The following is a 27264-nucleotide window of genomic DNA, read 5'->3' on the forward strand; positions in this document are numbered from 1 at the left end:
TTCTAACTGGAAAATGCTAAATTTTTACATACCTTACAATGTTCCCTATCATTAGTGGCCTTCAGACTAATTACACGGCAAAAAGTAATGTTGAGCTAGCCACGACCACGAGCAAATGTCACACAGTCCTTAACCTCTGTAGGTTATAATCTTGTGGAAATTTACCTTTTCATCTTTATCTTTGAGTTGTATGAACATTCACTTCCGTCTGACTAATTTAATCACTCTCCCGAACATGCTTCCCTCCAGGTCTTGCTCATTCTGGGATGTCGGCCGGCTGTCTTGCCTGCCTAACCAAACATTATTCTTCCTTTGAGGCCAGATTTAATTCCACCATCCCATAAACTGTTTCTTACCCTCAGGCCCATGGTGAGCTCCTCTTGTTTGGAACTTGATCACATGATCTTCACCACATTATTTTTGACTTACTTTCGTGATGGTTCTTAGTCTAGTGCAGGTTATGAATTGATCTCTCTCTCTCTGGTAACATTTTTTGAGTACTTATTATGTGCTAATCCTTTGTGTTCAATAAGATTGAAAACATTATTATCCCCATTTTAGAGATGAGAAAACCGAAGCTTTTTAACTTGCCAAGTGTCAATTTGAAACCGTGTGGTTAAGTGCCCAGCTGCAAATCTGGGGTTCTGTTATTATAGAGGAAGAGCAGAACAGATATTGGGGACATCTAGCAGTCTCTTGTCATAGAGAGATGTGAGAGAAATGTAAAATGGTCATCTAATAAACGGAAGATTGTGATAAGTGCTACGAAGCAGAAAGGATTGTATAAAGAGCTCATGCCAGGGCTTAGCAGTGGGAAGTCATAGAGAAAGAACTAGAAGTGGGCCTTGAAGATAGGTGCACTAGTTATTCTATTGCTATGTAACAAATTACCTCACAACGCCCATTTATTTTTTTATTTTTTATATCCATTTATTTATTTATTTTTGGCTGCGTTGGGTCTTTGGCTGCTTTGTTGGGTCTTTCTCTAGCTGTGATGAGCGGGGGCTACTCTTTGTTGTGGTGCTCAGGCTTCTCATTGAGGTGGCTTCTCTTGTTGGAGAGCATGGGCTGTAGTCGAGCGGGCTTCAGTAGTTGTGGCTTGCGGGCTCTAGAGCGCAGACTCAGTAGTTGTAGCACACGGGCTTAGTTGCTCCGTGGCATGTGGGATCTTCCCGGACCAGGGCTCGAACCCATGTCCCCTGAATTGGCAGGCGGATTCTTAACCACTGTGCCACCAGGGAAGCCCACAACGCCCATTTATTATCTCAAAATTGTATACGTCCAAAGTCCTGTGTGGTGTGGCTGGATTCTCTGCTCAGCATCACAAGGGTGTAATCAAGGCGCCAACTGGACTGAGTTCTCATCTGGAAGCTTTGGGGCAAATCTGTTACCAAGATCATTCTTCTTGTTGGCAGAATTCAGTTCCTTGCGGCTGTGGGAATGAGGTCCATGTTTTCCTGCTGTCTGTCAGCCAGGGCCAGGCTTAGCTCCTAGAAGCTGCCTGCATTCCTTGATATGTGGCCTCTTGCATCTTTAATCCAGCAATAGCTTGTCAAATCCTTCTTGTGCTTCTAATTTTTAATTTCCTCTTCTGTGACCAGCTGGAGAAAATTCTCTGCTGTAAGGGGGCTAATGCAATTAGGCGAGGCCTGCCTCGATAACCTCCCTATCTTTTTTTTTTTTTTTAAATTAATTAATTAATTTATTTTTTATTAGTTTCTGCTTTATAACAAAGTGAATCAGTCATACATACACATCTGTTCCCACATCCCTTCCCTATTGCGTCTCCCTCCCTCCCACCCTCCCTATCCCACCCCTCCAGGCGGTCACAAAGCACCGAGCTGATCTCCCTGTGCTCTGCGGCTGCTTCCCACTATCTATCTACCTTACGTTTGGTAGTGTATATATGTCCATGCCTCTCTTTCGCTTTGTCACAGCTTACCCTTCACCCTCCCCATATCCTCAAGTCCATTCTCAAGTAGGTCTGTGTCTTTATTCCCGTTTTACCCCTAGGTTCTTCATGACATTTTTTTTTTTTAATTCCATATATATGTGTTAGCATACGGTATTTGTCTTTCTCTTTCTGACTTACTTCACTCTGTATGACAGACTCTAGGTCTATCCACCTCATTACAAATAGCTCAGTTTCGTTCCTTTTTATGGCTGAGTAATATTCCATTGTATATATGTGCCACATCTTCTTTATCCATTCATCCGATGATGGACACTTAGGTTGTTTCCAGCTCCGGGCTATTGTGAATAGAGCTGCAATGAACATTTTGGTACATGTCTCTTTTTGAATTATGGTTTTCTCAGGGTATATGCCTAGTAGTGGTATTGCTGGGTCATATGGTAGTTCTATTTTTAGTTTTTTAAGGAACCTCCATACTGTTCTCCATAGTGGCTGTACCAATTCACATTCCCACCAGCAGTGCAAGAGTGTTCCCTTTTCTCCACACCCTCTCCAGCATTTATTGTTTCTAGATTTCTTGATGATGGCCATTCTGACTGGTGTGAGATGATATCTCATTGTAGTTTTGATTTGCATTTCTCTAATGATTAATGATGTTGAGCATTCTTTCATGTGTTTGTTGGCAGTCTGTATATCTTCTTTGGAGAAATGCCTATTTAAGTCTTCTGCCCATTTTTGGATTGGGTTGTTTGTTTTTTTGCTATTGAGCTGCATGAGCTGATAACCTCCCTATCTTAAATTCAACTGTACTGTATAATGTCATCTAATCATGGGAGTAAAATCTATTATAGTTGTAGTCCTGGGGATTATACCAGGGGCCGTAAATCTAGGGGGGACATCTTAGAATTTTACCTACCAGAGTAGATAAGACATAGACAAGCAGAGAGAACTTTCTAGGTGGGAAAGAAATGCAGGCAAAACTCAAAAGTGAAACTCCACCACAGATTTTTGGATATTAGAATATGTCTGTTTGTGACTGCTCCAATAATAATAATAGCTTCCTTTTATTGAGGTCTCCTTAGTGTTTACACAAATTCATTCACCAATCCATATATCAGCTCTATGAGGGTGGTATCATTTCACTTTTACAAAGAAAGAAATTCAGGCAGAGAGAAGAAAAGCTACTCACCTGAGTTCTATCCCAATCAAGTTGTAAAGCTGGGATTACGGCTTGAGCTCTGGATGACTTCCGAGTTTGTGCTCTTTGCATTGTGTAACCCACCTGACTGTGGGTCTGGATGGGAAAGCAGAAGGCAGTAATGTTGGTCTGAGCCCAGTCTGTGGAGGTATTGACGTTAAAATGTATCAGAATGTGTTAACAGGTGCCGTGGAAGATTTTAGAGGGTGCATGTGAATTGTGGGGGAGGAAGGGGACAGAAGTGGATATGGATGTGGATGGAGGGGAACACATGGACTGGATATGCAATATGGTATTTTAGGGAGGTTAACATGGCCAGTCAGGAGGAGCCTGGATTACAAGATTGTAGGCAGGGATGATATGTTACAGTTGACAACTACATGATCGAGCCTCTGAATCTTGCTGCCAACTTGCAGGAAATTCACAGGACAGAAGAACGTGTTAAAATGCACATAAGTATACAATCAGCAAAGTGGAGGCAGCGTGAGAATTATAGAAAACAAATCATATACAGTTCCATCACCCCAATATTATTATTACTAATGCGAAATAGTGAACAGAGAAAAAAGCTTTGGTAGCTATGGTAGGACTAGAGAAAAATTTTAATAGATTTGATAAGAAACTCCATAAGGAATGGAAGTTCCTAGGGAGCTGTTTAGTAATTAAGGCAGTCATGGTCAGACCTATGTTACCAGCTATATAACTAGGGTCAGGTTCATGGGTGTGCAATCAGTGTAGTTACACAGGGCCCTGCACTCAGAACTTCACATTTGGGGTCAAATGCTCTGCAATCATTGTCTGTATTCTTAATAATTTTATCTTTGAGTTTGTATTTTAGGAGAAGTCCAATGGGACAATTGGAACCGGCACTGGGGGCTTGGAACCTCAGCTTCTACATGGTCCTCCCTTCTACCACCTCTCTTGGATGGGTTTTCAGCTGCTTGCTCTCCCAACCTCTGGCCCCCTGACCTCATCCAGCCTCCCCTGCCCTTGTCCAGTGACCACTTTAACCCTCTACTCTACCTTAGGCGGGGCTCTGTGTGTGCCACCGATAGTATCTAGGGATTAGGCAAGGAGGTGGTCATTCTCAACCCAAGGTATCAATGCCACTGCATTTTTTTGCGCTTGACTTGGTGGAGGTGAGTCTCTTGCCTTCCTTAGTCCAGTTATTGAGAGAGTCTCAGTGTGGAGGTTGTAATACCTTTGGAGGCCACCCATTTGCTGTGGGTTGGGGAGGCAGGCCTGTGGTAAGGGGAGATGCCTGGTTTGGCCTCCTGTCCCTTGCTGGGAATAGTATGTCAGTCCAGCGGCTAGCAGGAGGGGGCTTCAGGCAGCCAGTGGGTTGCATGGGCCCCCAATTTCCTATGGGGGGATCTGTATTTATCCCAAAGGCATCTCCCTGCCCAACAGTGTGACATTAGATAGCAAATAAAAAATACTGTGACAGATTGAGAGAGAGAACCCATAGAAAGGAGTAAGCTTTACATTTTAATATCTTTTTTTTTTTTTTTTTGCGGTACGCGGGCCTCTCACTGTTGTGGCCTCTCCCGTTGCGGAGCACAGGCTCCGGACGCGCAGGCTCAGCGGCCATGGCTCACGGGCCCAGCCGCTCCGCGGCACGTGGGATCTTCCCAGACCGGGGCACGAACCCGCGTCCCCTGCATCGGCAGGCGGACTCTCAACCACTGCGCCACCAGGGAAGCCCACATTTTACTATCTTTAACAGCACTTTTTTCTGCTTTTTGATCCACATTTTTATTTTGCACTGGGTCCCACAAATTGAGTAGCTCTTCCTATGTGTGATCTTAGAAATTACAAAGTACCAAATTTAAAGTTTCTTAGAATTTAGAAAGTACCAAATAAACATTAGCTTAAAACAGACAGAGAAAGAAATCCATTGCCTCTAAGGACATGAAAGCAGTAACAAAAAAGTGGAGGTATTTATGAGAAGGAAAAGTACAGGACTTGGTAACACACACAGCAGAAACAGGGGATATATACCATTAGGCAAAAATAATTTCAAGAATTGCACAGGGCAACACACACTAGTTTAGTTTCTTGCAAAACATGGGTGCTTGAGAAATATTTGCATTTGACTTGAGCATCTTCAGCTTGGAGGTATCAGTGAAACTGTTTCCTCTTGGAATGGGGAAGCTTAGGCAAAAGAGATTTTGAGGTGAGGAAGACATTTAGAAGATGTCTTCTACAAAGCATGCTGTGAGAGGAATAGGCAATTTGGTCTTATCTATCAAAATGTAAAATGTACATAGTTTTGCATTTTCACTTCATTTCTAGGTCCACGATAAATACACATGTGTACAATACAGAAGCAAGTACAATGATGTTCATGCAGAATTGCTGAATAGCAAAAATCAGAAACCAACCTAAATGTCCATAACTAGGAAACTGTTCGATTTCAGGCAATGGCGTACCATGCAGCCATTAAAAAGAATGAGGTAGGGCTTCCCTGGTGGCGCAGTGGTTGAGAGTCCGCCTGACGATGCAGGGGACGCGGGTTCGTGCCCCGGTCTGGGAAGATTCCACATGACGCAGAGCGGCTGGGCCCGTGAGCCATGGCCGCTGGGCCTGCGCGTTAAGAATGAGGTAGACATGGACCTATATTTACCAGGAGTGAGACAACCAGGGGATTTTAATTAAGGGGAAAAAAATCAAGTTCCAGGAAAATGCTTAATCCCATTTACTTAGAAAATACATATGTACAAGATAATGAGTAGATAAAGGTCTAGAAGCCTGAACACCAAACTTTAAACTGTGAATATCTCTGAGCTCGGGAGTAGGTGGAGCGCGTGTGTGAATGAATGGGACGCTTATGCTTTCTCTGCGCACTTCTGTATTTGAATGTATTACTGAGAGGAAATGGAAAGTGTATTTTGAGGGCGTCGTGTGAAGGGAAAAGTTGGGAAGCAGGGTGAAGACTTACAGCTCCCTGATCTCTTCAGACTCCAGCGCCGTCTGAGGTGAGGAGACCCCGCCCCGCTGAGGTGATTCTGCAGAGGGGCGGAGCTCTGCAGAGCCAACACGGGAGGCGGCCCCGGGGGGCGGAGCCCTGACTCCAGCCGCACGTTCCGCTCCCACCATGCCCTTATAAGGAGCGCCCGGCGTTAGGGCTCGGGAATCCGGTCGCAAACCCCGCGGCTCAGCCCCAATCCCAGGCCCCTCCCTTGGGAATGGGGGCGGGGCGGGGCCTTGGCGGCGCGGTTGCGTGGGCGGAGCATCTCAAAGCGGGACCAATAGGAGTGGAGGCCCGGGTCTGAGCGGCGTTGCCATTGGGCGCGGCGACGAGAGGGGGCGGGGCGCTCGCGAGGCTGGTTACGCCGAGGGAAGCCCGGACTCCGTAGTCACTGCTCAGAGTCCGTCTCTCCGCGCATTCCCGGCCCCGCCGTTCTCAGATCTCTGTAGCCCGCGGTTCGCCGCCCCGCTCGCCGCCGCGATGCCGGTGTTTCATACGCGCACGATTGAGAGCATTCTGGAGCCGGTGGCGCAGCAGATCTCGCACCTGGTGATCATGCACGAGGAAGGCGAGGTGGACGGCAAAGCCATCCCTGACCTCACCGCGCCTGTGGCCGCCGTGCAGGCGGCCGTCAGTAACCTCGTTCGGGTGAGCGCGCTGGGCCTGGGATGGGGAGCGGGGGCGGGAGACGTCCCTGGGGTTCCGGCTCGCCTCGCGGCTCCCCTGCGCTGCCTGTGGCTTTGCCGGTGGGCTCGGGAGCCAGACCGCCTCGGGTTTGAATCCTGACGCCCCCGCGTTGTGACCTTGAGCAAGCCCCCGAGCCTCTCTGGGTTTCAGTTTCCTCACCTATAAAATGGGGGCAATCATAATAATGCCTGCCTTGCGGGTTTATTGTGAAGATTCAGCGAGGTGGTATTTATAAAGTGGCTAGCGCAGCTTATGACCCATAGTAAGCGCTCAATAAATGATAGGCGTTAGGATGTCTGATAGCCCCTTTCCCTCAGCAGGCTGTCGCCCCTCCCGTTGACAGCCTTGCTTTCAGCTCCTTTTTAGGCCTCCCCAGTCTGGCCTCTGGGCTGGCGGGCTCCTCTGCTGATTCCCTGACTTTCCTTCCAGGGATTCTTATTTGAGCCACGTTGTTCTCCTTTCTAATACTTCTGCCCCTCACCTTGAAACCCGCCTCACCCACCTCTGAGCCCTCCCCAGAGCTCCCCGCGTCCGGCCCTTCTGTCCACTTGTCTTAGTGGCCACTCGTCCCTGTCTCCTCCTTTCCTGGGCATTCTACTTCTGCTCACACCTCTGGCACTCACAAACACCGGGTGCAGTAATTCATGACTACGAATCCCTTTTCCCCTTTTCGCTTAACCCTGTTGCCTTTCATCCCCTTTCTCCCCCTCCAACTCCCGTGGAGATTTCCACCTGGCTTTACTTGCTGTCAAACGGCTTCCTCCCACTGGGGCCTTTCTAGACTCGGGGGCCCTCTTCGTCGGCCCCTCCTCCTGGCAGGAAGCAAGATGGAGAGGCCTGTGGAATCTGGGATCTGCGGCCCCTGCCGGAGAAAAGAACCGGGCGTCTCCTCCCCGAGCCACAACTTTCCTAGATGGCGAAGTGGCTCTGCAGACCCCTGTAGCCCACAGCTGTGACTAATAACTGAGGTGATTCCTCGAGGAGGCGGAGTCCACTTCTGAAAGGGGAAAAGAGGTGCTGTGACCAGTCTCCTAACACTCTGCTGGCTAATATCACACTTTTCTTTCCCACCCTGGGTGGGTGACTCAGACTGCTGCTGCCTGTGAGGAACAAATTTGGAAAAATTTTATACGGCTTCCCCACTGAGCTGTGTAACTAGTGTGTGCCAGGGTAGTTAGGAGGCTGGTAGGCAACTGTGGGTCTGGGTGGGGCTTGGGTTCCGTATCTGATTAGAGCACTTTAGTGCACTTCAGCTGCTCAGAGTCTTCCTCAGTCTTCAGGGGCCCAGTCCAGGAGACAGTTCCGGAGACTGGTAACTAGGAGAACACTACTGACCAAATTCCCCATCTGCCTTCTGTGTAGATTTAGTTAGACTGTATTCAGGAAGAATGCTGAATTCATTCAAAATGTCTAGTTCTACACTGTTCTTGTTCTTTTTATAACTAATTTTAATCTAAGACTCCAGAGTACATTCTTATGTAGTGTTGTCTAACATGGCTGCATTCCAGGCCTCCATTTCTCAACAAATAGGAAACAATGTAAAGAGACAAGGTAATAGTGTCCCTCCAAGGAGTACTTCAGGAAATGAAATCTTAAAACCACATGTTGCATTTGGAGCAGAGCTAGTGTATAGTCTAGGGGCTGATGTCTGGTTAGGCTATTTAGAAAAAAGTTATTTATGAGCTTCAATGCATGAATTAATAAGAACTGAATGTCTGCTATATAGGGAGCATTTTAATAAATCAGTGGTTCTTAGGTTGAGATGTGTATCAGAATCATCAGTGGGGCTTTTTAGAAATAAAGATGTCCAGCTCCCACCCCAGACTTACTGAGGAGCTCTTTAGGGGGTCAGGTCAAGGCCTTTGTGTTTTTGAGAAGCTCCATAGGTGGCTTTGATATAGTCTCTTAGTTAGGAAACACTAATAGATACTGTGAGACAAATACCAAAAAAATGAGGCCATTGATAAGCTGAAAACAAAATTACATATAATTGCAAACTTCCCAATACATTGCAAAAGAAGGGACTTGAGATTGGTGGTAGATAGGAGTTAGCAGAGAGAAAGTGGGGAGGGTTGTGTTGATAAGTAGTTAATCATGAACAAAGGTACGTGTGAATAAGTGACTTCCAGATTACAAGTAGACAAGTAGATTGTCTTGCTTAGCTCAGGAGGCAAGTTGGAGAGAAAGTGGAGATGAAATTGGTGCATGCCGTATGGGCACTTTAACAGAAGTCCAATAAGACGAACAAAGAGAATGGAAGGGATAGGATGAGGACAGTGTGTGAGGGAGACTGTATAGATTGTGTTCTGGGGAGGCCTGAGGACCTACCCATTGCTTGGAATCCTGGGTGTCAGTTGTGGCCCTGTGTATATGCTGCTGAATATTGTGATGAGTTGTGTACATGTATCAAGTTCCCAACTAGATTGTGTCTGGAGAACAGGCCTCGTATGTGCTTCTCAGTTCCTACCCTCAACATTGGCACATGGGATGGCTTGATATTGTTGAAGGAAAGAAGGAACTATGGGAAGGAAGATAAATTAGACTTTTAAAATTGGTTGGTCATGAGGAAAATGAGGGCCTGGACTTTGGGTGTGGCAGGGAAAATGGAGCAGGAATTAGAACCATATTAGAAATACAGTAGAAGAATAATTAGTAGAGCTTGATAATAGAACTCTCAGGAAAAAAACACACGGTGCTACTATAAATTAACAAATCTGATTTTTGAACAAATATTCTGGAATTTATACAATTCAGGTTTCTTTCAGTTACCTTGGGAGGCTATATCCTTATTCCAGTGCTTCTCTTTGGGAATTTCTTACAGATTATTTACATATATATGTCAAATTAGTTTTATTTTGGTCAAGAAAATTTTGTCTGAAGTGGGCATTTCTTAACCTTACTACTTTATGTACCATTCTTGAGTCTAAAGTGACTTTTGGATATTTCCAAAATTAAAATTTACCAGGTGATGATGAAATTCTGAATTGTTAAACTGTAGTCATCCACTTATCAGGTTGGTATTTATTGAGACACCCCGCTTCTAACATCAAAGCAATAAGTATGATATTGGGCAGAATAAGTATAATACTGGATTGAAGGTCCTAAGTGGCCCGGAGGAAGTGAAGTATCATGGAAGTTCAGAGGAAGGTAAGGTTACTCTTCTTGAGAGCATGGGGAAGGCTTCATGGAGGAGATAACCTCTGAGCTGGCCTTAAAGAAGGTGGGATTGGAACTTTTAAAGACATGGTAAGAAAGACATTACAAGTAGAAAGAATACCTAAACAAAGGCATAGAATTATTGAGAATCTGAGGACCAAGTTTTGACTTAGGAAATCATTAAGCAAGACTCATTTAGATTTGTAATTTTTCATGTGTATTTGTTAAACAAAAGTAGTCTGGTCACTTTATATATATATCATCACAATTGAGTCATCACTTTTACCCCACCCTTAGGAAGAGGGTAGGATGGAATTATTTATATGTCCTTTTTTCAAACTGAATAAGACCATTTTTTAAAAAATAGCTTTGTTGATATATAATTCACATACCATACAATTCACTCATTTAAACACTCAATTCAGTGTTTTGGTTTTTTTTTTAGTGTATTTACAGAATTGCACAACATCACTACAGTCTAATTTTAGGACAGTTTTGTTCCCTCAAAAAGAAACTTCATACCCATTACAGTCACTGATTCTCTCCCATCCCCCAGCACCCCAGCCCTAGGCAACCACCAGTCTGCTTTCTGTCTTTGTGGATTTGCCCTTTCTGGACATTTCATATAAATGGAATCAGAAAATAATGTGGCCTTTTGTGTAGGACTTTTCACTTAGCATAATGTTTTCAAGGTTCATCTGTGGTGTAGTATGTGTCAGAAATTCATTACTTTTTGTTGCTGAATAATATTCCATTGTATAAAATAAGGCCATTTTAAACACAGAGAATGATTCTAATGCAGTAACAAAACAAGGAGGGGGCCTAGGAGAAAGATGGATGGGAAAGGAAAAATAGAGGAGAGGTACAGGTTCCAAGGATGGGATTCAGTCAGCAGTGTGAAAAATTCAGAAGTCTTAGACTGTCTGTCTTGTAGCATGGTATATAAATTTTTCTTTTTTCCCATCGAAGTGGCCCATAGAAATCTGACAGTCTTTGTGACCATATAGTCGTGCCAGTTTTATTAATGGGGGTTCATACACTTTGCGTTCTCCATTGCATCTGAGGGCATGTGTTGTAACTACTCCGGGGGCTCATGAAATATTTATTTTGGACGTTTTTGTGGCCTTTACTTTTATGAGCCTCACCCACGTATCATACCCTGTTGAGACCAGCTCTGGGACAAATAGCAGCATTGTCTTTAAACTGATAGATGGGAAAGACTGTTCTGCTCTTAAAAAGAAATCAATTTTGTCATTTATAAATTATCTGTATTAACATCTGAAATTATTCCTACTTTAATTTCCTTTGGTTGATGTTGGACTTATTTCAGTTAAAATAAATAACAGTGTTTGGGTGCCAGGTCTGTGGGTGATTTTCTTCTTCTTCATATTCTGTATTTTCCAATTTTTAAAATGAACATATAAATTCCTATATTAAGGAAAAAATAAGGTAAATAATAAGAATGTATAATTCTTTATGGTTTATAAAATGCTTTCATATGTATAATCTCATAGCAGTCCTTTAAGGTAGGTATTGCTATGGTCTGAATTTTACAGGTGAAGATACTGTAGATCAGGGAAGTTAAGTAACCTGCCCACAGTGGCACAGTAGTTAGTGGTGGAGCTTGGACTTGAGCTCTGTTTCTCTTACTCTGGACACTCTGCTCTTTTCACTCCACCATTCTGTATCCACTTAGAACAAAGTTGTTAAATATCACTGGAAGTTTTCTAGCTTGAATCAGAAGCAATGAGAATGTTGTTAGTCAAAGAGTTTCCATTTGTCCTGGGCTTGGCAAGATTATCTGTTTAAAGGCTGGTTTTGGCCTGTGTGAAGGGCCTGTATTAAAAAAATGATGTGAAGGTAGTGTTCTGTTTCACAGTGACATTCAATTTTGCAGCATTAAAAAAAAAAAGAATAGATACAGGTAACACAAAAGTATGTCTGCCAGACACGTAAAGGCTTTTCTAGTATTTATGGCTGCTTAGTTGAAGTCTATGAGAACTAAATAGTATTTAAAGTAGGTTTGTAGGATTTCTGTATTTAAATAGTATTTATAGTAGGTTTGTGGATTCTTTGGGGAATTGTGAAGTTTCATTTGAAACACTTTGTCTCTAGATCAGAAGAGATATACAAATAGGACTTAGCATTTACTCATGATGGAGAGAATGGAAGAGTTTTGGAGATTGTATGTTTCTACAACTATGTTTATAATTTTAATGGAGCCCCAGTTTAAATATTTGTTTATATATATTGACACAGTGGAAAGTTGGGCTTTTCTAAAGCTGTTTTGTAAATAGCACTGGTATAACAATGGACAAAATAAAAGTTATTTTATATTTTATGGACAAAATAAAAGTTAGAGTAAAAGTTTTGTGATATCAACCACAGTATCATAAGTTGACTCCTTCTGCTATAGTCAGGAGTAAGGGCAGCACTAAGGCAACTGTTTTTATGGAGATGGGACTTATTTGGATTTTAATATTTCTGGTATATTGGTTAAAAAAAGGAGTCTGGTTATTTTATATACTTAATTACCGGTCACATATATATATATATATACATATATATGTGTGTGTATGTGTATATGTATATATAAAATACTTACATTTTATATGTATCACAACTGAGAGGGTCATTATTTTAAAAGCTTTCTGACAACTTCCTGGTCTTTTACTGGCACACCTAGAAAGAGGGTAGGATGGGAATATCTTAATTATCCACAGTCTAAAGTCCATCATAGCATGTATTTTTTTCTCTTGTGACAGTCATAATACTTGGTCAGTGTTTGTCTTCATTGGGTTGTACGTTTCTCAGTGGCAGGGGCCATGTCTGGTGTTTGCTCCTTTCAATGTCAGGCTGGTCATAGGTGTGCAATATAACTTTTTTTTTTTTTAAACGAACTAACTATATATATATGTGTATATATATATGACATTCATTTTTTAAAATATAAATTTATTTATTTTTATTTATTTTTGGCTGCATCGGGTCTTCGTTGCTGCGGGCGGGCTTTCTCTAGTTCCGTGAGCAGGGGCTACTCTTCGTTGAGGTGAGCAGCCTTCTCATTGCGGTGGCTTCTGTTGTTGCAAAGCACGGGCTCTAGGTGCACGGGCTTCAGTAGTTGTGGCATGTGGGCTCAGTAGTTGTGGCTCTCAGGCTCTAGAGCGCAGGCTCAGTAGTTGTGGCGCACGGGCTTAGTTCCTCCACAGTATGTGGGATCTTCCCAGACCAGGGCTCAAACCCGTGTCCCCTGCATTGGCAGGCGGATTCTTAACCACTGCGCCACTAGGGAAGCCCATCATTCATTTTTTTATGCACAAAATATTGTAATAGGAATTTTTGTGCAGTGACAATTTTCCATCCCCAGCTTTCAGACATCCGGTATAGCTGAATTTGAACAGTCTCTTTGAATTTATAATGGGCCTTGTCTGAAACAAGTAGAATATATACTAGGAGGGAGGAATGAATGGCTAACTGCCCATTGTTTGAGATAACAAAAGTGTTCAGGCTATTTTGGGTTGTGGTTCTCTGTTTCAGAGTCATTTCAACTATGCAGGCTACTTACTAAATTCATAATGTGAGAATACGTTGCCTCCTATCTGAAAGTGGCATTGGGATTTTGCATTCTTTTTGTCTTTTTAAAACATAACAATTTAGACCAGGTGTTGATATATTATTTGGAACTCTGCTGGTTACAGTGTAGTATCATACTGAGTCATGAATTCCTCATTAAGAGATCTTTATTTCCTTGAACCATATGGCAGGAGACAAAAGATATCAGAAAGTTGATATGCTGTTTTTTTGTTTTTTGGCTGATCCAGGCCCAACCTTTTCATTGAACCTTATGTCATGGTCATGACACCGGGGTATACTTTTTACATAATAAACCAGCATTAGAGCAGTATCAAAAGAAGTAGAAGTCCTTAAAGGGCGAACATCAGAGATTAGCTGGTATCCCAGCAAGTTTCCTCTCTAGGATAATGCTCTGTGCTCAGGACTGTTGCTGAAAAAGGGCCATTCTATTAGTTTATGTTGCTTTCAGGCCAGTCTGCTCTTAAACCTTCCCATATAGGCAGGACTAAAAGAAGAAAACAAATTTCAGCCTTGGCTTTTTTAAGCTCCAACAGCCTTCAGTGCTATGTAGTATAAATACTTCAGAGTGAAATTTAAGGAGTAAAGTTCAAATCTGTAATAAGATTCTGAAACACCCAGAGACAAAAGTTGGTGTATGGGAGGAAGGACCTCCCATTGCAGGCTTTCATCTGTCTTTCTGTTCCTTGTACACTGGACCTGTAGAATTCTTACAATATGCATTTGGGTATATTGGGCCACATAGACAGTTTAGTTTGGATAACATAAGTTTTGAGTTATCTAGGCGCCTGCTTCTCTGTTTTTTTCTGTCATTTTTGTATTTGTTCAGTTTCCATTGGGAATGATTATGAGAGGAACGCTACCTTACCTGTTTCTTCTTAACAATCTGCAAAAAGGTTTGTTAGGGACGGAAGCTGAAATAAATATGTAAGTAGGGGATTTTTGTTCATTTGTATTTTTATCATTAACGTTTTATCTTTAATTTAACACTAAAAATATGTATACTATTAATAATCATTTTTGTCATGCTGAGCTTCGTATAGTCTTTCAAAAAGAACAAAATTTCTCTTGTTACAGAAGTATTACATTTTTATTGTTGAAAATTTAAAAAATCTATCTTTAGTCACAGTCGTCTCCAGTGTTTCTCAGCCTTTTACAGTCTGTTTGAACTTGATTTGTCTTTTTGTCTTTTCTCTCTACTCCAAACCAATTTGTTTCCCTAGATATAAATACAAACTTAACTATATATAGATGCACCAGCTCTTATCCCTTTTCACCATTAACACCCTTCCCCCTGCAAACCGTTTAATTCACTTTCCTGCTCAAGAATTTGCAAAGACAAGTGATGAAACCCAGTCAGTTACAACAACCCATGACTTTCTCTGTCATGTGCTGTTTAGGGAGCCATGCTGTACTTAGCTAACTGCTCTTTCAGTCAGTGTGGAATGAAATAAGTTCAAAATAATGGGCTAGATCTTGAAAGAACTTCTAATCTCAACATCCTTATTAAAGATATGGGGTCTTTACATTGATTAAATCTATTTAAGTATGTGCATTATGTGCAGACAAAGGGATAGAGTATGATAGAATAATGGATAAAAGGGGACTTGTATAATTAGACATAGGCAGTTGGAGATTCCTTGCCTTTCTTCCAGTCCCTTGGTAAGGCTTTGTAGGTCTTGTGTCCTTGTATGCTGGGTCATCAGTCTTTGGATGATTGAGTTGATTGTGGGTTTGGTTTTTTTTTCCCCTCCTTCCTTACTCCCCTAGGGTGTCTCCCTTTAAGACTGTTGGTTTCTGGAGGACAAGGACTGGGTTATATTCTTCTTGATATTCCTGGTGCCGAGCTTATCCCACAGTCTCTTGCTCATGGTATTCCTTTGATAAGTGTGTTGTGCCTTGATACTCTCTATACCTGCTAGTCATTCTAGGCTCATTCATGATGAAGATAGCTCACTATCTCTTGCCTCCATTGGATGGCTTGGTGACTCTTCTTCTGCGCTCAAATGTTGCTATATGCAGATGCCTGCATAATCACAAAAAGAAACAAAGGTTCATAAATATCATATTGTGTTGGTTACATATTGGAACTTTAGATTCCAAAAAATTCCGTCACTTCTATGAGAAGGCAGCTCATTGGATGGGTATGAGTGTGCGATGTGTGTATGTATAGAGGATGAGAGGTAGTGAATCTTAGAACTAAAAATGTTTTACAAATATCATTAAGTTGCAGAAAATAGAGTCTTTGGCCCTTAGAGAATTTCCCACTGATAAGATTTCCAGTTGGATGACTTTTAAGGGGAAAGTGGCTGAATTTCATTGCAGTTGGCCACAATCCAAGCCAAAGTCATTCCTTCTTTTTGAAATAAGCTTAACTTATTCCCACAAGTAGGCTTTCTGTGAAGAAAGAAAAATGGTATGTTTGTTCTTAGAGTTGAAAGTTGAGGGACCAGCTATCAACTTATCTAGCTTCCCTATATTTCCAGCCTTCTCTCTGTCCCCACCCCATCCCTGGAGAACTGGCTCATCTTTTATCTCTAAGGTGGACAACATGTTTTTATTCATTTAATTCAAGTAGATAAGGATATATAAATGTGCTAGTAAATCTCTAGTAACACTTAAATTTCTTATTCTGTGGCTTTTCCCCCCAAACCACCAAAATTAGTTATGACTCTAGCTGTGCACATTGCCTGGTGTTCTGAATAATAGTAGGGTATATAAGACATGGTCTGTGGCCTCAGGTTGTTAAAATACAGATGAAAATTATGATCTTATAAAAGATTTAGCTTATCTGCATCTTCTCCATCCATGAAATTGTTGCAGAATTTAAATTATTTACTTTAAAGTTTGTACGCTAGTACTGTAACTACAGTTTTGATTCCTTGGAGCCATGGAGAAAATGTGAGTGGGCCAGTAGCAGAATAAGCAGGTGGTGGGCCCCCTAGTTAGGAAAAGACCACTGAGCATCGGCTTCAGCTGCCCTCTTCTAGATTATTTTTTTCCTTACTGTGCTTTTCACAGTTGTAAGTAATTATTTGTGTGATTATTACTTCCTGAACATCTTTCCCCCACTAGGGCCCCAGGGGCAAAGCACCCATCAAAGTGCTTGGCACATAGTAGAGTCTTGAGGAATAATTGTTGAACAAACAAGTGGGAAGACCGTTTGCTGCTTCCGTACCCCAAACTGTTTTATGCTTCTTTGGAAAAATGTATATCATGCTGTGGGTGAATCTTGATGAAATTTAACTGCGATTAGGAAAGCAGCAGTAAATCATTGCTTAGTACAGGGTATTGCATGCAGTAGGATCATCCAATTCATGTTTCCTGAATGAATAAATTCCAGGGATAGAGTCCTGGAGTGCAGATGGGGATAATCCTGCCCAACATAGGATTATGCAGGATATGTAAGTTTAAAGAAATACAGAACATGGGTTTGGGATTCTCTCTTAGTTTTGATGCTTTGCAAATGAACAGAATAGCCAACTTTGGCAAAGTGCATCTGGTATGAGTTAGCAAATACCAAAGTCACACTTTAGATATAGATATAAGATAAATCACCTATAGTGTAATGGTTAAGTGTAAAGGCTCTAGAGCTGAACTGCTGAGGTTTAAATCCTACCACTGACTGACACCTGCAAAGTATGTAACATTGGAGAAAGTATTTAATTTCTGTTTCTCATAGTCCTCATCTGTAAAACAAAGCTAATCATAGTATCTGACTTGGAGTGTATTATTGTGAAGATTAATGAGTTTGTAAAAATGTTCAGAACTATGCCTGACACATAGTTAAAGATTTCAGTGAGTGTTATATTAATATATTTTTCCATGATTTTTAAGTCATATTTTAAATGTTAGCCTAATGAAAAAGCAGTGTTGATTTTTTTTTTAATGTCTAAGTATAACTTCTAACTTTTACTCAACAAGGCAAAGTGCCAGTGAAAGCTTTCAGTAGAATTCCATATGTTGTGAATATACAGTTTTATCAACTGTGGGGAAAATATTCACAGTTTAGGTGCCTAAGCCTTTGATTGCCAGTTTCCCATTAAAAATTCAGACATCGGAATTTATGATTGATATCTCCTTTGTTTGGAGCAATAGTGAGAGTAAAATTGTATCTCTCCCCTCTTCCACCCCAGTTTAGAAGCAAAAATTGGGACTTAGGATTTGGGATTTATCCCAAACATTCATTGTCCTATTTTCTAAAAAAGAAAAAACTGAAGGGGTAGTCACTAAAGTAAATGGAATTGGCCCTTCCAGGTAGAGTTAAAAAGTACAATGCATTTGTGAAATAGAATTCATCTTGTTCTGGAACAGCCAAATTAATTTAACAAATATTTAATGACTACATATTATGCTGGATACCGGAAGAGGTTAGTATCTCTAGCCTGAAAGGAGGGATAGAATCTCTTTCAGATGTCCTATTGATATAGGAGTAATAGAGTTGAATGTAAAGGTCAGGGGACCTTAACTACTAGTTTGGAAGGTATACCTGTAATTTCTAGTCTTTCAGTGGTTTTCTGGAAAATTTTTAACATGCATATTTAACTTCAAAGTCTTAAATTAATTGGCATCTTTACTTTCTACTTGAATAAAATGGTAAAATACTTGTAATTCCACTGTCCCTTTATATATGGTTGTCTGAGATTTTGTTTCTCTCTTGATTTTTTTTCGCCCCACAAGTTAGACACTATTGTATTATACAGTTGCTTTTTTCCCCATTTACCTATATGTTTACCACTTTTTTTGAGATATAAGAGAAACGATGAACAGACCTCCCTTCTTCCTGAAGTCTGTCCTACACTAATATCTTTAGGTGGGTCTTTGGGCAGTACACACTCTAAGTTTCATTTGTCTGAAAATATCTTTTATATTGCCATTTTTTCTGAAAGATAATTTCATTGGATATACAAAACTGGGCTAATAGTAATTTTTTCCCAACGCTTTGAAAATATTATTCCAGTGTTTTCTGCATTCAAATCTGCCATCAGTCTAATTGTTATTTTCCTCTAAATAATGATTTTTTTCTCACTGGGGCTTTTAAGATCTTATTTATCTTTCTTGGGATTTTTTTGGCTCCCTGATTTTGAGGGCTGATTTCTTTTATCAGTCGTAGAAAATTCTTAGCCATTATCTCTTGGAATTTTCGCCTCTTCCTTCATCTTATTCTCACCCTTTGGAAGTGTAATTAGAAAAATATTGGACTTTCTCTATCCTCTGTATCTCTGAACAGTTTATATTTTCCATATGGTTATTTTTTCAGGTCTTCCAATTTGCTCATTCTCATGCACCTGGGTCTAATATGTCATTTAATTCAGACACTGAGTTTTTAATTTAAATGGCAGTATTTTTTACTTCTAGAATCGTATCTCTTTCAAAATCTTCTTGTCAGTATTGTAGTCTCTTGCTCTTTTATCATACTTTTAAAAAAAGATTGCTTTTTATTCTCTCTTTTTTTCCCTTATTTAATGAAAAACATCTTGGAGTGTAAGGAACTACAAGAGCTTAATATTAGGGTGAAAGTAGAAAGGCAGAGACCATATGACCCACAAAGTCTAAAATATTTACTCTCTGGTCCTTTATGGAAAAAATTGCCAACCCTCAACCTAGAGTCATAGAGTTATAAAGTTAGAAATAAGATCTCAGAGATCTTCTGATCCAACCCTCTCGTTTTAAAAATGAGAAAATGTATTCTCAGATGTAATCAACAATACGTCTAAGGCAGGTACCTTTGGCAGTGGAAAAGCCAAAATCAGAATTCATTGCTGGTCCTACTCCACCATATTGCCCCTCCCATGAAGCCTGTACTAGCCCAGTAGGACTGCTGGCTCTTTCATGAACAAACTCCAGGTTGTCTCACCTCTGCCTCTATGTACATGCTGCATTTCCTTCCATCTAAGATGCCTTCTTCCCTCCAGAAATTTTACCTATGCCTTAAGGCTCAGCTCAAATACTGAAAACTGCCCTTATCTCAGCAACTGGTTGAGCTCTCTGTCCACATGACCCCGGTAGTGCTAAGTTCTGTCTCCCCGTTAGCACTCACCAGAGTCATTTATGTAGTTCTGATGCTATTCCAGGCCATAAACTTCCCAACTGTGCATCTTTATGTCACCTGAGGAAGTATCACCTGCACATTGCCTTACACACAGAATTCTTAGGACATAATTTAAAGAATGAACCAATCTAAAAATGTAAGGATACCAGAGACACCTTCAAGATCTCTGGTTTACTTCTCTTCTATTAAAAAAGAAAGAGAAAGACTATGACACCACTGAGTAATATTTTTTGATGGGATCAGCTATATAGAAGAATTCGTAGGGAGTTTACTTACACCATGTCCACTTAGCAATTGATGAAGTATATACACCCTGGCGAGAGAACTTGGATTTGTCCTAAGGAGGATTACCTAATTGTGTGATGATTATTTAAGCCTTTAGTATATTTGTTGATTGCTAGGCTTATAGAAACTACCTGCTAAGGTAGGAATTCACACAAATTCAACAATGAAAACCTTCCACATTCTCTGTCAATCTCCAGGGATTCTCTGCTGTTATACCTTCCATATAAACTCAGTTTGGGATGGTTTCCATCTATGAACTAAATATAGACTTGTATTGTTCTGTGATGAACCATTAGGAGTGAACTTGATATTTAGTAAGGACTGAAGATAAAAGGAATGTAATTTAGTGTTTAGGTGCATTGCCAGCATTGTCTTTCCTTAAAACAATAACAACAACAAAACAAAGCCACCCCCCCCAAATAAAAAAATGATGAATGGACTCTTATTATGCTGTAATTCTCTCAGTTCTAATTCTATTTCTTCCTTTTGCCCAACTGGGAATAAGTTATCTAAGATGGTAGAGCCAGAGCTTACTAAAGGTTTAGTTGTCTGTGGCAACTGTTGAACATCTAGGCTGCATCATTGATAGTTTGTATTAGGAAGCAAGTGAAACAAAAGGAAATCAACTTTAATATTCCTGTAAAAGTCTTTCTGTTGGTTAGACAGAGGTTATGTCTAATTTGTTAATGTTATATGAAGAATGGTGATGAAATGCAATCTGCAAAAGGCACAAACATGACTAGTATTGCTGGGGATGGTTGATAGCTTTTTTCTGTCTGTACATCTTAGCCAGTTTGGTCTGGATGTGCTGTAGCTGTTCTCTTATTTCACTTTTCAGCATGTTTAGAATTAAGTCTGTGTTCAGCCCATATGTAGTCACACTAAATTATATTAGTAGTTGTTGAGAAGAAAAAGTAAAAACATTAAGAAGAAAAGCCTAAAGGTAAAACTTTGGGGATTTTCTGGGTACCGTAAGACAGGAGTTTTTCCTGTGAGCATTATAATTGGCAGCCTTAACCATTTGACACATTGATATTACAAAACATTGAATTTCCAGTTCTGGCTGCTTGTAAGAAGTGTGTTTGTAGCTTGGGCTAAGAAATAGAGTAATTTTACTTATGGCACTAATTTAATGGGTCAAAGTGTCTATTACAGCCTAGAGCCAAATTCAATTACTATACTATAAAAGTGACTGAATAATCTCCAATTACCAAGCAGGATGGTTCCCAACAGTAGTAACAATACTTACTTTTGCCATTGGGTTACTATTTCAAGTTTTGACCATACCTATTAAAAAAAAAAAAAGGTTGCACTGTTAGTCCTGGTTCAATTTTGAAAGCTAATTGCAGCCAGGTTGACTCAGTTCATCATCTCTAAGCAAATAACAGTTAAGGAGCTTAAGCAGGCTGAACCCCTAGTGAGCCTGACCCATGTTGTTGTGGAAACCTTCCAGCTTCTGGGAAGGCAAATCAAACAATTGGACATCAGTAGTTTAAACTGCATCTTGATGGTTTATATTTGCCCGTTGTGAGCTTGAAGTTTTTATATTTGCCTGGTTGTGAGCTTCAAGTTTTCTTATCCTTCTTGCCATCTGAAAGTTCCAAAGCATTGTAAAATCATGCAGTATTACAGCAGAAAACTTTAGGCATCATTAAATTTGTTTTCCTCATTTTTGAAAAACAGTTTAGTGGCTTAGGATTAGAGCATGGATATGCTGAAGTCAACACCACTATCTGAGTGATTTTAGGCAAATCAGTTAACCTCTCTGTGCCTCTGTTCTTCATCTGTAAAATGAGATAGCAGTGGTACCTCCCTCATAGAGTTGTTAAAAGGATTTAATGAGGTAATAAGGGGGGCTCCTGACTTATAGCATGTGCTCAATTAAAAAAACTTTTTTTTTCTTTTGGGCCTCCCTGGTGGCGCAGTGGTTGAGAGTCCGCCTGCCGATGCAGGGGATACGGGTTCGTGCCCCGGTCTGGGAGGATCCCATATACCGCGGAGCGGCTGGGCCCGTGAGCCATGGCTGCTGAGCCTGTGCATCCGGAGCCTGTGCTCCGCAACGGGAGAGGCCACAACAGTGAGAGGCCCGCGTACCACAAAAAAAAAAAAAAAAAAAAAAAAAAAAAACTTTTTTTTTCTTTTAAAGGATAAAATGGAAGTCACAAATGAGTACCGCAATGGCAGAGGGAAAGAAAACACGACTAATGTTTATTTAGCACTGTTATCTTTCAGGCGTATGTATTAGGTGATTTACATGTGTATTACTATATCCTTTAGCCATGAGAGACATTTTACTTTTTCCATTTTACTGATAAGGAGATTGAGACTTAAAGAGATTGTTCCTTGCCCCAGGACACAGAACTAGTAATAACAGAGCAAGGTAAGATTCATTCCAAAGCCCCAGTTCTTTTCCCACCACTCTATGTTACCTTCCAGGATGGGCCCTCCATCTCAGTTTTCCAAACATAAAAATGGGCGATGTTTCAAAATTCATTTACAAATTGGTTTGGAGTTATTTTTCCATAGGGACAGTGTTACAAACGATATGTTATATACCCAGGCTTATCTGCAAAAGCTGCAATGTAATTGAAATCCTTCACATTTGTGAACTAAATCTGTTAAGAAAAAAATGCATTTGCTAAAAAAAAGTGCATCTAGCTATTAAAGTAGAAAAACAAGAAAAATAAGAGTGTATTTTAAGCTCTGTGGAATTTTTGAGAAAAGCAGATTTGGTTAGAGGGCAGTGAGGAAGATACAGACTGTTTTGATGTGATGGGACCTCTGGGATACTTAAGGGACTAAACATTTATATAGCACAGAGACATCCTGCATTTGATAACACCTTAATAGTGTACAAACACATTCGTATGCATTATTTCCTTATAATCATGTATGAGACAGGATGGTAGAGTTGACCTAATTTCTCTTAGCAATATTTAGCTTTCTTTTTTTTTTTAAAGTTTTTAATCCATGATTTTTGATTAATGGCCTTTGGGAGCCCAGCTAGTCACCTTAATAGAGCCATAGAGGGTTAGTTTATAGGTATGTTGAAGAAATAATGAAAATAAGAGAATGGAAGATCTTTCTGAGTTAATTGTGGGAGAAAGTGGGTGATGGGGAGAAGTTTCCTGTGCTGATGATTTGCTTGCTTGTTAAATTGGTGGCCCCCAGAGCACAGGTGTTTGTGGTTGTGTCTACAGAAGAATCCTGAGTTGAGGGAGAGAATAAAGTATTTGCAAATTGGAAGCCTGCCCCCACAGTATCTTCATAAATAGGGATCTGGTGAGCAGGGCTTCTCTGCTAACATTAATCTAGCCTTAATTGATACACTCAATCTCCTGTTGTGTTAGAATAAGCAGCTGCTGCCAAGGCAGCTTAACACTAGTTGTAAGGAAGGTATGTTGCATCAAATGAGCTTGCTTGACATTAGAACTTGCCACCCATGTAGTTCACCTGCTCTTTAACCCATTTGATTGTGTTCTTATTGATGCAGATTTAAGTTTTTGGCAGTTGGTCAAAATTTGAACCTTTTAGGCACTGGTGGTATCTCACTTTATAGATTGTTGTGTACCAAGAATATTGTTAGTACATTTTAGAAATTTAGCATATATTTTTCTGATTATGAAGGCATTGCATACTCATTTTTTTAAAAATCTGGAAAGTTGGAGAAGGATTAAGAAGAAAATAAAAATCATCTGAAGGTCTACTCTCCATGTTGTAATTCCTTCCAGTGTTTTTTTTTTTTTTTTTTTTGATGTGGCTATATATTGGGGAGAGAGTGGGATGTTAGTGAAATAGCTGAGGCATAAGTAAAATTTTACATGACACTCATGATATTGCAGAGTTTGCCTCCTGTACTGTGCTATTAAGAACAGAATCTTTTTGCTAAATCAGGTGGCACAAACTCAAATACCTGCAGGGTCAAATAGGTAATGAGTGAATCAGGTGGGTTATAGGGCACCAGGGAGTGGTAGGGACTGTGGTAAATTGAAAAATGCAGGCCCTGATTGAAGAAAACTGCTATCTTCATCTTATTGTTGCCATATGGAAACAGGGCCTAGTGTTACCAGATCTTCCTGATAGTCAATAAAACCTGGAAATCTCTATTTCTTTCAATGTGAAATTTCCCATTTAAAAAGAATACTGAGCAGGTCAAACAAAATAGGTCTGTGGGTTGCACTTGCCCCCATACACTCCCATTTTGTCATTCCTGACATAAATACTTCTCAGTCTTTCTCATAGCTCTCACAAGAGGAGTACTTTTAGGAAATATTTAGAGAGGAGCTGGATAAGGATTTTCTAAGAGTGGCTTCAGGAATTTTTCACTGTGTAGACACTGAGAAGGTTGCCTAGTACCAGAGTGAAAAACTTGGATACTCACAGGGACCAGGCAGTGACATAAACAAGTGAAATGGTCTGGATGTTAAGATTTTAGGGAGTGATGCAGAAAGTATATTCCCCATATGGAACATTTGGGTTCCTGCACATTGTTTCCTTACTGGAATGCAGATCTCATGTGGCCAAATCTTTTGATATTTCAAGAGATGTCAGAAATTTGAATCGTTGTGAAGTTTTTTGTTTTTGTTTTTAAAAAGGACCAAACAAAAATCACCCTTGGCCCAAATTCTGCACAGAGGCCATGAGTTTGCAACTTCTGGCCTAGATCACCATTTCCCTAAGTATATCCTACAAATTCTAATTCAGCCATAGGTTAGTAGGTGTTAGAAAAGAAATAATTCTTGGTCAAATGAATTTGGAAATAATGGATTAAAGAAAATTAAACCGATTTCTTTTCTGAAGGTTATCTTAAATCCTTAAATATACTAATATGCCTTGTAAATTCCTAAGAGGAACATATAGCCCATAGACTCTACAGTTACATTTATCTCCGTATCTCCACTTATTTCTCCCACTACCCGCTTTGCCTCTTGAGGAAGAGGTGGCTTTCTTTCTGGTAAAGGCTGGTCTCTCTACCTACTCTTCAGATTCTATCCCTGCCTCTTCAGAGACCTTGCTTCATAATCAGGGTCTTGTTTCCTACCTCCTTTCTTTCACCCTATCAACATGCTTAATTTTCTCCTATTTAAACAAAATAATAACCCTTTCCTTACACCATACACAAAAATTAACACCAAATAGATCATGGACCTAAATGTAAGAGCTAAAATTATAGAATTTTTAAAAAACGAATAAATCTTCGTGACCTTGGTTAGGCAAAACCTAAGATACTGTATCAAAAGCACAAGCAACAAAAGAAAAAAATAGATAAATTGAACTTCATCAAAATTAAAAACTTTTGTGTTGCAGAAGGCACTATCAAGAAAACAAAAAGACAGCTCACAGACTGGGAGAAAGTATTTGCAAAAGACACATCACTTAATTAAAATATGAGTAAATGGTTTATTTATTTATTTATTTATTTGCTGCACCACTTGGCTTGTGGGATCTTAGTTCCTCTCCCTTGTCAGTGAAAGCGCAGAGTCCTAACCACTGGACCTCCAGGGAATTCCCCCGAGTTAAGGGTTTAAATAGACATTTTCCCAAAGAAGATATACATATAGTCAATAAGCACATATAAAGATATTCAACATGATTAGCCATTAGGAACATGCAAATCAAAACCACAGTGAGACACCACTGCACTAGAATCGTTATAGTAACAAGAAAGGCAGAAAATAACAAGTATTGCCAAGGATGTGGAGAAATTTGAACCCTCATACATTGCCTGTGGGAATGTTAAATGGTACAGCCTCTTTGGAAAACAGTCTAGCTGTTTGTCAAGTGGTTAAACATAGAGTTACCATATGATGCAGCAATTCTACATCTAGGTATATGCTCAAGAGAAATGAAAACATATGTCTACACAAAAACATTTACACCAATGTTCATAGTAGCATTATTCAATATAGCTAAAAAGTGGAAATAATCCAGATGTCCATCAGCTGATGGATGATAAACAAAATGTGGTCTAACCATACAATGGCATATTATTTGGCAATAAAAGGCAATGAAGTACTGATGCATGCTACAACATGAAAGAAACCATTCATTAAAGACCACATATTGTATGATTTCATTTACATCAAATATCTAGAATAGACAAATCTATAGAGACAAAGTAGATTAGTGGTTGCCTAAGGCTGGATGGAGGTGGGGAAAGGCTGGGGATAAATGAAGGGGGTGGCTGCTAATGAGTTTCTTCTTGGGGTGATGAAAGTGTTCAAAAATTGATTGTGGTGATGGTTGTATAACTCTGTGAATATACTAGAAACCATTCACCTCTCTCTAGCAGTTGACACTGTTTTTCACTTTCTTGAAACTCTATATTCCTTTGGCTTTCATGACACACAGTTCTACCATTCCCCCTACCCCGCTCTCAGACATTACCTTCTCGGCTCTTTTCATCAGCTGGTTCTTCCACCAGCCGCAATCTATTCTTCAGCCCAGGCAAGTAAACGGAGGAACCGTCTCTATGATTCCTCCTCTAACATTTCCTTATCTCCATCTGAACATCCCATACTTTCTGATTAGTTTCTTTCTCAGAGCTGGCTTTCTTCCTCCCTTGCATGTATTACCAAGTCATGTAAGTCAGGAGTCTGGGTGTCTCCATTACCCTCTATGTGGACTGAGTGTCATGTAGATGGATTTCTTACATCTACCCTCATATCCATCCAATACTGCTGCTGCTTTAGTTCATCTTTCACTAAGACTCTATGCTCCATGAAGTCAGGGGCCATGTGTATTTTTTTCATCACTGTCTTAATACTTGGCACTGGTATGTTATATAAATATTTGATTGAATAAATGAACTAACAAGTGAACTTGTACTCCTAGTTTTCTTCCCTCTGTTCCATTCTTGCTGCTGAGTTTATCTTGTTGAAATGTAAACCTAAGAATGTCTTTTGCTTAGAACCATGAAATAATTTCCCACTGCTTAGAGAGTAAAGTCTAAGCACATTGCACACAGGGCCCTCCCTGATGTGGCATCTTTCTGCTTCTTCAACTTCCTATTCTCTGTACCTCTTCTCCGCCCAATACCCTGTGTTCCCACCAAGTGGGTCCGTGTTCCCTGAACTGGCCATACTTTCACATATGCTTCTCCACTATTGGAAACCTCTCCTTTTTTCCCCAAATCCCATTATTCCTGGAGAACTCTTACCAGCCTTCCTAGAGTTTCTTTTCCTCTGTGAAACTTGGATATAGCTCTTGTTAGAGCATTACCCTGTGTTACAATGATTTGTTTAAGCATTTGCCCTGTCTGTGAAGGGTGAGGCCTGAGTCTCACTTATTTTTTGTATTCCCATCACACACAGTGTTGTACATAGTGCCTACCACATGGGAAGTTCTCAATAAGTGTTTGATTAAATGAATGAGTGAGTTGGAAATCAGAGTAGCTTAGAGAGTCCTGGTTT

The 27264-nt window shown here is 40.3% G+C and overlaps 1 protein-coding gene across 2 annotated transcripts in view; it reads left to right on the plus strand.

Annotated features, from left to right (window-relative positions):
• Positions 1 to 6561: 6561 nt before the first annotated feature.
• VCL (vinculin) overlaps positions 6562 to 27264 on the plus strand; it is a gene marked incomplete at both ends in the record, with an annotated part of 91100 nt that continues 70397 nt past the window's right edge. For both annotated transcript variants that reach the window (XM_079717759.1, XM_079717760.1), the window contains one exon: positions 6562 to 6729. In XM_079717759.1, the coding sequence (XP_079573885.1) occupies positions 6562 to 6729 (168 nt within the window). The remainder of the gene's footprint in view (positions 6730 to 27264) is intronic.

This window comes from Hyperoodon ampullatus, assembly GCF_949752795.1.
Source record: "Hyperoodon ampullatus genome assembly, chromosome: 1".
Taxonomy (NCBI): Eukaryota; Metazoa; Chordata; class Mammalia; order Artiodactyla; family Ziphiidae; genus Hyperoodon; species Hyperoodon ampullatus.